Source organism: Rutidosis leptorrhynchoides, chromosome 4, assembly GCF_046630445.1.
Source record: "Rutidosis leptorrhynchoides isolate AG116_Rl617_1_P2 chromosome 4, CSIRO_AGI_Rlap_v1, whole genome shotgun sequence".
Taxonomy (NCBI): domain Eukaryota; kingdom Viridiplantae; phylum Streptophyta; class Magnoliopsida; order Asterales; family Asteraceae; genus Rutidosis; species Rutidosis leptorrhynchoides.
In genome coordinates this window covers 541,641,673-541,652,171 of record NC_092336.1, presented here as the reverse complement: position 1 = coordinate 541,652,171, position 10,499 = coordinate 541,641,673, and the positions used below count along the sequence as shown (strand labels likewise).

General features: G+C 34.8%; 2 protein-coding genes across 2 annotated transcripts; one reads left to right on the top strand and one right to left on the bottom strand.

Annotated features, from left to right (window-relative positions):
- Nucleotides 1-2,223: 2,223 nt before the first annotated feature.
- On the bottom strand, nt 2,224-4,679 carry LOC139845105 (heavy metal-associated isoprenylated plant protein 26-like). Its single transcript, XM_071835328.1, has 2 exons — nt 4,527-4,679; nt 2,224-2,758 (listed from the first exon to the last, which is right to left on the bottom strand). The coding sequence occupies exons 1-2, from the start codon at nt 4,608-4,610 to the stop codon at nt 2,375-2,377; spliced, it is 468 nt and encodes a 155-aa protein (XP_071691429.1). The 5' UTR covers nt 4,611-4,679; the 3' UTR covers nt 2,224-2,374.
- Nucleotides 4,680-9,618: 4,939 nt separating this feature from the next.
- On the top strand, nt 9,619-10,107 carry LOC139842633 (uncharacterized). The gene has a single exon (XM_071832751.1). The coding sequence runs from the start codon at nt 9,619-9,621 to the stop codon at nt 10,105-10,107; it is 489 nt and encodes a 162-aa protein (XP_071688852.1).
- Nucleotides 10,108-10,499: the final 392 nt, after the last annotated feature.

The window sequence follows — 10,499 nt, the reverse complement described above, 5'->3', positions numbered from 1 at the left end:
ACCACATGCGGCCCCGTTGTTCCACCGCTAGTGCTTGCCAAGATGACCCTTGGATCCACTGACGAAAAGTCCAGCCGCGTGGTTGTGACTGGTGAGTTTGCTCTTGGCGGTGTAATCCCGTCTGAATATATCGGCTTGTACCTCTGAAAGGATTCGCCGGATATAGGTGGAGGGTACATCGTGTACCCCGCCTGAATAGCCGCCTCCGTAGTCATAACCGGTGTCTGTTGACTACCAGACGGTGCGTTTTGAATATCTGTTTGGGTATGTTCCGATGATTCCTCGGAAGTCATGACACTGTTAAAGAAAAAAAATTCAAAAATTTTGTAAATAACGAGTCATACAATTCAAAACCTTAAAAGAAAAAGCAATTAAACAGTCTTGAATTAATTCGACTCTCGATGAAAGCACCACTTGATCATGCATATTTTTACCATAGGGTTAAATATGCCTGCTCAATACGTAGAGGGGTTTAAGGATCTTAGAACGTGGCTCTCCGGTCCGGCTACCGTGAATAATCCTGGCCGACATGATGATGTCGGCGGGGTGGCCAAGTGATTTAGTCCACCTCCGATAACGGTCGTCGATCAAGAGGCCCCAAATAAGGTCGTAGGTACTAGCTTACGAAAGACTAACCTGTTAACCTTGAAAAGATGCCGAATGATGCTTTTGTATCGTAGGTGATGGTTACGTAATATGCTGTGTCTCGTAGGTGATGATTATGGTTTGTATTTATAGGCAAACCCTAATTCTAGAACCGTCCCAGATCATAATAACCTCATCCATAACTGACTCCCCCGAATCACGGATATAATTATGGAAAAGATATTTACTTGACAGCTAAGCAACCGCTGTACCGAGAACAAAGGAATCAGATACAATCCGCATACCGCATAGCGCACACAAGCACACGTATACGCACACTATTAAGCGCCCGCATGCATATGAGGTGCGCATGCGGGTTGCGGTATCATTAGGTACAAGCCTTATCAAGTTCTTTCTTGTATCTTTTGTTCGTTTTCTTTTTAAAAACGTGTTCTTATTTATATAAGTTTTCGTTATTTTTGTTAAAAAAAGGGAAAGAAAAAAAAGGTTTCCACTCAATATGAGAACAAAATTGATAAAGTGTTCCTTTCAAGAGGGTTAAAACTTAAAAAGTGAGATATACTGATAACAAAGTAAGATCTTTTAACTTTAGGCATACAGTATTAGTGAAATACTACTTTCAAAACTGAAATGATTCTCAAATTTTAATTTGATCTGTCTCTTTCACAAAAGTTTGGCTTAAAGTCCATAAACTTATCAATGGTGTGGTCCCTCGTTATCACTGGTGGTGCATCTTGCATTTTTGTTTCTAAAAATTTCCAACTACTATTTCAACTATAAAGATACTTGTATCAGTCAGATAAAGACAAGAATAGAACTGAATACAACATACAACCAATTTTAAATTATAATGCACTCAAAATCTTTTCAGGATTTGATAAATCATTTTCAGACAATGATATTGAATAATCTGATTCTTTGTATACATATATGTATGTTCTAATGTTTTTATGTTATATTCTTAGTCATATAAGTTAAAGTGTACAAATTTTTTTACTTTTTATTCTTGCACCCGCAACTTGAAACATAACCTCTTTGTAAATCAATATATTATATTGTTAGTGGAAAGGACTAAAGGCCAATGTACACAAATATAACCAAATTTAAAGTGCAAGAGCAATTCTTATATTACAATATATGTAGACTAATTAATAGTATTAACTATTAACTATATCCATACTTAGAATAACATATGTAGACAAAATATCTGGACCTTATAATCAATCTAGACTCTATCTAGAGGCGGAAAACACTAGACCTAGACTCAATCGAATAACGGTTTGTTCACAGGACCGAATTAGCCGAACATAGACCTTAATCTAGATTAGAACGATGCCTAAAAGGTATTATTCCATGGGATAGAGGTCTGGGAACGATTACAAACGATAACAATCGGCTAGGGTTATGTGGGAGTGTGTAAACTATCAATGAACCACAAATCCCGTATATATACTTCTGCAGCGACAGTTGGTTGACTGTCGTGTTTAGTCGATCGAAGATCAACTTACACCGACCTTGCACTGTTGACCGACAGTGTCTTCAGTCGGTCGACTAACTCTGTCAGTCGATCGACTGTCTGGTCAGTTTAACTATTGATTAACACATTCACGCACAATATCAAACATTCAACAGTCACGATTCCCAATACAAAGTTCAATATTACATGACTTAGGTACAAGATAACGTTCAAAGAACTAGAAATTACAAATATGCACTAACAACATAGGCTCAAAGAGGTAGTCTAAACATGTTATAAACATATGCCACTTTACATGATAGCACATGCACCTGTATTTTCATCACTAAAAGCGGTGGTATAGCGAACCTCTGTCGAATTAGCACGAGCCAAGTGGTTCATGGACGGGTCTTGAGAATATCGCACGTACCCAGCAGGTGCCTTTTTGTCATAGACACCTTGAGCGTAAGGGTGTTCAACAATGTCGTATGGCATGTAGGGCCAGAGTTCGGCTTTCTTGCCTGTTCGATGAGCCACACGAGACACAACCTTGTGTGGCTCAACATATCCAATGACGGTTAGCTTATGTTGCTTTGGTTCGATGCTAACGGATTGCACACCTTTCATTCCTTCAACCGATCTTCGTACCTTGCGTTCACATCCTTCGCAATCAATCTTCACTCTGATCTCAACAGTCTAAATATGATTAACAAATTCTACTCTTGTTAAAATCAACAAATTAACAGATGAAACACACGGTAGTGTGACATAATAACATTAAACACAATAATAAGGGTGTTGATTCATACACCACCTATTTTTAGCCGTACACCACTAAATATGTTTTATAGTGTTGTACAGTACAACACTGTAAAGCATTTTTGGTGGTGTATAGCTAAAAGCAGGTGGGGTACGAATCACTCTCCCAATAATAATAATAATAATAATAATAATAAGATTTGAATTTCTTTGTGGACAGTAAAATTTAATAGGAAGGGTCTAGTACTCTACTCTAATTATTTATGATGACATAAAAAATAATTTTGGTTATTTATCGGGTGTATGTCGACCGAATCTTTTTACGTTTAAAAAGAAAGAAGTAAAACTTGGATATGACCCCTCACAAAAATAGTATACTTACCCTTAGGAAATGTGGGCCTACAAGATATCAAAATATCTATAGTTGTTGGGAGCACTATCATAGCCAAAAGTTAGGGGTGTTTAAAAGTGAGTTTGATTGGTTTTAATTGAAATGATAATGAGTCCAATTAATGTTAAATTATTGAATTATTATTCTTATAACCATTCGGCATCTATATTTTTCTTTAATACACTTATTACACTATTACACTATCATTTTTAAATTATATCTGAAATACTTCTTAAACAATTATATTATTTTACATATTCAATAGAAATGTTAATACATTAATTTTACATTATTCATAAAGTTCTATGAAAATAATTATCAAATATATTATTCTCGTTCATAACCAAGTTCAATCAGCACATTTGAATTCAGATTTTGGAATTTGAAAGGTTTGAGGTTGATATATATGAGTAAAGTGTTATTATATAAATTGGTATAATCAGTGTATTTAGAGAAGTAGAGATATTTATACATTTTATTCTACTAATAAAGTGTTCTTTAAGTAGTAAATAAATGAATAATGGGATCTTAGTTGGAAATACATGTATATATAAGGGCTTAGTATAAGTATGATTAATGTAGAGGGGGGTTTTCAGGCGACAGATATTTTTATATGAGGGTGTTAATGTGTTATAGTTACAACAACAATAGTTAATCTGTTATAGTTAGATTAATGTTATTTCTAATTTCTAATTTGAGTGTTTTTTAGTACAGTAGTATGAAAAGATATGGAGTAGAAGTATATGTATATATACTTCCATATCTTTATACTATTATATGCACGCCGTATACTATTGTCCTTTGTATTTAGTACAACTCTCAATGTTAATATGCTCTCACTACTACTATTATTGCGTATTATTTTTTGTTGTTATAAATGGTACTCCATTATTTCTATGTTGTTACAGAGTACTGTTGTTATTATTATCATCCTGTATTTCAAACTCTTCACCTTATTTGTTACGGAGTATAAAATTTGTTTAGTTTGAATGATTTGAGTTTCTATTGGAAATAGGAATGAAATTTCAAACCCATCACTTTATTTGTTAGAAAATGTTTATGCTGGTGGATTTGATAATTGATACCATTTCTTAAAATCACACCCATTTACTAAACATTAATGAAAATGAATACATTCCCTCAATCTCATTCCTAATAATACTTACCGTATCAATTAATCAAACGCATAAATGTTTTAAGCAGTTTAATTAGCACACAATACATAGAAAGCTGTACATAAAAACCTAGCTAAATAACTTGATCAAAGTAAATAATTAAAGCTTAGAATAAACAATGAGAGATAATTCTAGTTACCTGCAACTGTTTGTTGTTTTTGTATCTTTTGTGCCTTCCGGTTGAGCAATCGAGCATGTTTGAAAGATGATCCAGAGCCCCCATTTATTTTTGTGTGTTGTAGCTAGAAAAAGAGTTGCAGGAAAACAGCCAATTAGTACTTTTTGTTTGATTCCACTATATTTTTTTATTTATAAAGGACAAATAGTTTCTTTGTAACCCCTCAACTTCTAAGACTTATTCAATGAAGTCTCTTTTTCGAATATCCTTTTTTATTTTATTTCTTCTATAAAACAAATAGCAACCAACTTTCATAAAAGAGTCGACATCACAATCTTTGGTTATCTTAACATCATGGGTAATGAAAATATGTCGAGCCTACTTAATTAGATGGTTTCACGTGTAATAGTTCCTTGTCATTATCGACATCGACAATAAGATTAAAAGATCTTAAGGGTCTAATTTTCTTGAGTTGATTTGGTTTTAAGATATCTCTTTTTTATTTATTATCTATTACTGTATAATCCCATACCCCACTTTTGTGAGATTGGGTATTGTTGTTGTTGTTGTTGTACTGTATAACAAAATTAAAATTCTATTACTCAAATTTAAAAAAATTTAGATGTCAAAAACAACCGCCCTTGAATGCAAACGTAACTTACAAATGTAATACGTCATTCATAAACTCAAATTACACTACTATCCCTTATCCTAAAAGAACTCCTTATTCAATAGTCAATACTAGAGACGGCAAAAGATTGTATATGAAGCGAGTAATGTCATATTCATATTCATTTAATTTTCGTTCATCCATATATATTTTCATATATATATATATATATATATATATATATATATATATATATATATATATATATATATATATTGAATTAAGCGGGTTAATGGATATCCATTGGATATTAAAAAAATATTATAATATTTTCTACTTTAAATTATAAACAAAAAAGTTATATAGCAAAAATAAATATAACATGACATAATTAAAATCTATCCTCAAGAAAGTGTAATCTTTGTAGAAGATATAACACAATTTGTTAAATTTACTATTTAACATATATTATGAAAAATTTAATATGTAATTTGTATGTTTATATTGTTAGATATACATGTTTTATTGCAATATATCATAGTTATTTCCTTATAAGGGTGTGTTTGGCGCGTAGCTTATTGGAGCTTATGGAAGCTTAAGCTTATGATTTTAATAAGCTTCAAGTCGTAAGCTTCGTTTGGTAGACAAAAAACGTATAGCTTATGAAAATCATAAGCTCTGAAAAAATAAGCTACTTGTAGTAGCTTATGAAAAAAAGTAGAGCTTATAAACTGAAAAATAAACTCCAGCTAGTTTATCAAACATTTATTAAAAAATAATAAGCTTCAGCTACCAGCTTCAAAAATAAGCTCCAGCTCCAGCTCCTGCTCATAAGCTCCAGCTCCAGCTCCAGCTTCAGCTATAAGCTACAGCTCCAGCTACGTTCGTCCAAACACGCCCTAAGATTCAAAAGTAAAATGTAAAGTTAAGAGAAAATTGTGTCGTTGGTCCCTGTGCTTTACATGAAATCAGGCGTTTGGTCCCTGAACTTCATTCCGAGGTTGTTGTTTTATATTTCTGTATTCTCTATTTTTTGGATTGGTAATTGTGTACAACGTTTGTTATATGGTATGTAATATGTAATTGTGTACAACGTTCTAAGATAAAAATCTCTCTGAACACATGAATCTGTAATCCTTTTTTTCCAGCTAAAAAACGGATAAATTTTTATAATAAACAAAGTGGATCATCAGCAAAATGAATCCTCCCTCAAACATACAACCATGAAACCCGAGCAAAACTAAACAAACCTACACAAAGCTCGCACAACCAACAACAAAGACGAAGCCCAAAAAGCACATAAGACATGACTAAAAGAAAAAAACTAAGAGATGACATCCAATCTAGCTGACGAACGGGAGATTAAGATGTATCTAAACAATAAAAGAAAAGAGACAAAAAGCTTAAGCGTCTTTGATGAAGTCACCGAACACTCAAACTCTTCTTGATAGAAACCTAAAATGAATCTGTAATTCTATTTGTTACAATTTGGAGGTCATAAAAGACCAATATCACGTGCATTTAGGGGTTTTTAATTTAGTAGTATTTTTTATTTTTTTTTATTTTTTTATAAAGAAATTACTTAATTGTCCATTATTTGCTTACTACATATATTTATAATTATTAATTTTATATTTATATCTTTAGAATACAAATGAATTTTTGCTGAACTAAAATTTAAATCAATTGGTAAATTCAATTGTTATTTTTATTTTATTGACTTTTTTTGAAGATTTTATTCCTTATTTATTCAGTTTTTTTAATAATAACAACAACAACAACAACAACAACAATAATAATAATAATAATAAATTGTTCACGTTATAAGCTTCTTTTTAAACCACAAGGTGAGAGAATGAGAGAGAATCTAGAGAGAGAGTGTGTGTGAAAACCCTTGGGTAGAAGTTAGAAAAAAAAAACTCGAGAGATGGGAGGATTAACACGACGGCGAGCACAGTAGGAGCTAGGAAATCTAATAGTGGGAACGAAGGGAACTACAACTGACGTCAAACCGAAAAGTAATGGAAATCGTTCATGCTCTACAATTTTCTCGAGGATTGGAAAACTGTAAACTTGTGGAAAATGTTTAAAAAATTACGGATGGGGTGAGAGATGTGTACATGGTCCAAAAAAGATTAAGAAATGGGCATCGATTCGCGTTCGTTAGATTTGCTGAAGTTGCTGATGAAGATAAACTTTTATCCAGACTGAGGGAGATTAGGATCGATGAGCAAAAACTCTTAATCTACAAGGCGAAGGATAAAGGAAACAAGGGGGAAGAAGGAACTAAACCGGCGACTGAAAATAACACCAGGAAGTAAAGTCCAGCAGGTAACAACGAGGCAGTTTCTCCAAGGTCATTGAGAGATGGAAGAAGGTTTAGTGATGTCGTTCGTGATAAACATTCATATGACCTAAGGGATGAAATCCTCAATAAGAAAAAGGAGTAATGAGGAGGAGTTAATCCAAGAAAGAACAGCGATTCTAAACACTGAAGATAACAAATGTCTCCTGGATAAGGCGATCATTGGCGATGCGAAGAAACTTGAATACGTGGAAAACATGCGGTCACTGTGTGATGGTGAGGGATTTAGTAATTACGAGATAAAGTACCTAGGAGGCACCGAAATTATGATTGTTTTTGAAAATGTCGCTACAGCTAAGGAGATAGCTAACAAGGATAACAACCATTTCTTAAGAAACTGGTTGGACAACATCAGAGCAGGGAACAATCCTGGAAAACCTGCAGACAGACTCACTTGGGTCAACATTATGGGGGTTCCGGTTATCTACTGGTTGGATAATACATTTCGGAAAATAGCGATGTGGTGGGGTCAAATCCTTGAAACCAGTAAATGCACTCTGATCGGGAACCAAAACCTAATTGCAGGTCGTGTCCTTGTTAAGGTATGGGGTAACAAACTTATCAATGAAATAATCAAACTAAAAGCAGGAACGAGTTTATTTTACGTCAAAGCAATTGAGGAAATTGGTGATATAATTGAATTGGACATGGAGGATCCTAGTGTTAGTGAATGGAAAGAAGGAGAAATCAAATCCAATGATGATGCATCCAGCTCTAGGTCAGATGACAACGAAGATGATAATCATTCCACTCCAATCGCAGACGGGGATTTGGCTGGAAAATTAGTCCCGGATATGGCGGTGGAAGATGAGGGGTCTATATGTATGGGGAATATGGAAACGGTCGTTAATGATGTATCTGTTGGGAAAGAAACTAAAGATAATGATGACATTGGTAACACAAGGGTGGAGTCCAAGAGTATGGGAAACCCAAACGTCTCTGACAAGAGAACTGGTAAAAACGGCGAGTTTGATAATAGGGTTAATTCAAATTTGAACGAAGAGGGTGGTGGAACTAATTCTCCTATTGGGCCATGCTCTAAGCCCACTAACGAAAAAGCTGGTAATTCTCCTCTTGGGCCAAACACTAGACCCATTAATGTTAAGGTTAAGCCCAATAAAGATGGTGAAACTATGTCTCCAGTTGGGCCAGGCATTAAGCCTAATAAAGACAAAGGGAAGTCTAGTAACATCATTGATTGTGATCCCACGTTGGTTAATGAAACCGGACCTGAACTATTGGCTAAACCTGGTCTAGCTAAAGATATTAATCAGTCGGTCAAGGTTGCAATTAATCTAAGCGATACAGTCGATGACGGTGTGAGCATAAATCCAATACCCCCCTTGTGAGGATGAAGGTGAATCTAATAACAGTGGAGACGAAGTTGATGGGATTGAATCGATGTTCACAGCTGGTTTGTGTCACGATGGTGTTAACATTGAACTAGCTAGTAAAGGCAGAGAATCTTCACAAAACATGAACCTCAGAGAGTTTAATAATTTGATAGCCTCAACACTATTTATGAAGGCTAAATGTTTCACGAGATCAAAGCAGAAAAGCTCGAAGTCGAAGCTCAATCGAAAGGACAAAGGCAGTAGAAGATCGAAGCAATCTAAGTCCAATTCTATGGCAGGTTATGGAGGAATCAGTGGTGAATACTCGGATAATAGTGTGCACCTTGATGACTTTGCTAAACAGATGTGTCTAAAGTGGGTGGATGAAAAGGTCTAACCCTTTCTCTTCCTATTTTAGTTCGTTTACTGTTCTTTTTAGTGAAGATTATGTCCTTCGATATTCGGGGGTTTGGGTCGGGTAAAGAGAGTAAAATAGGTGATTGTCGAAAACTCTTAGCTCGAGAAAAGCCTGTGATTGTAGCTCTTCAAGAAACAAAGTGTAATACCATTGATAGAAAGTGTGTGAGTCTGATTTGGGGCTCCCAAGATTTTGAATTCATTTAAAATGAGAAAATCGAGAAATCGGGGGGTATGCTATTGGTTTGGGACTCTAACTGTTTTTTGGCCGAGCAAACGTATTTTGACAATTTTTTTCATTGTTGTTAGGGGTAAATGAGCGGGAAAGAATGTTGAGTTAATTATTTTTAATGTCTACGACTCCTATAACGATTCTAATAAGCAAAAATGTGGTCGAGTCTTGAAAACTTTGTATGTACATATGACGTGGACTGGGTACTCTGTGGTGATTACAATGAGGTTAAGGATAAAACTGAAAGACAAAACTGCGAATTTGTGGAAGGAAGGGCAACTTGGTTCAATGAGTTTATTGATAAGACTAACCTTATTGATGTTTCGATGGGAGGTAAAAGATTCACGAGGATATGTGATAACTGCATTAAGTTTAGCAAATTGGATCGGTTCTTGGTCTCGGAGAAATTTAGACAATCTTGGGGGGACATCTCGGTGATGGCTTTAGAACGTAAATTGTCCGATCATTATCCTATTGTGTTGCGGGATATGTCCATAGACTACGGTCTTAAACCGATAAAGGTGTTTGATGAATGGCTAGATTTGGAAGGTTTGGCTAAAATTATTAAGGATTGTTGGGATCAGAAGTTTGAAGGCACACGTGCAGATTGTATATTTCGAAAAAAAAAAATTGAAGAGTGTTAAAATGGCCTTGAAAGAATTTAGTCAGACAGCTCTTGGTAATCTTGAAGTAGAAATCAACGAGTCAATGAGCGAAGCAACCAAATGGGAAATAATTGCCGAAAGCAGACAACTAACAAGTGATGAACGAACCAATTGGATGGATGTTAGAAGAAAGTGGATTGCCAAGGAAATAAATTAAATCTAACATGGCAAAGCAAAAGTCTAGGGCCAAGTGGATGGTTGATGAGGATGAAAACACCAAATTTTTTCACTCGTTCATTAGAAGAAGGGATGCTAGAAGAAATATTCGGGGTCTCATCATTGATGGTGTATGGAACGAGTGTCCCATGGATGTCGAAGAGGCTGCATTTGTGCACTTTGAGAAACAATTCAAGCGTATTAACTCAAATCGG

Bases quoted from the DNA above. Each gene is read 5' to 3' on its own strand.
- LOC139842633 (XM_071832751.1), top strand. From the start codon at position 9,619: ATGTGGTCGAGTCTTGAAAACTTTGTATGTACATATGACGTGGACTGG.
- LOC139845105 (XM_071835328.1), bottom strand. From the start codon at position 4,610: ATGGGGGCTCTGGATCATCTTTCAAACATGCTCGATTGCTCAACCGGA. The intron at 2,759-4,526 runs GTAACTAGAATT...AATCATATTTAG, and splicing joins AAAACAACAAACAGTTGCAG to ACTGTTGAGATCAGAGTGAA.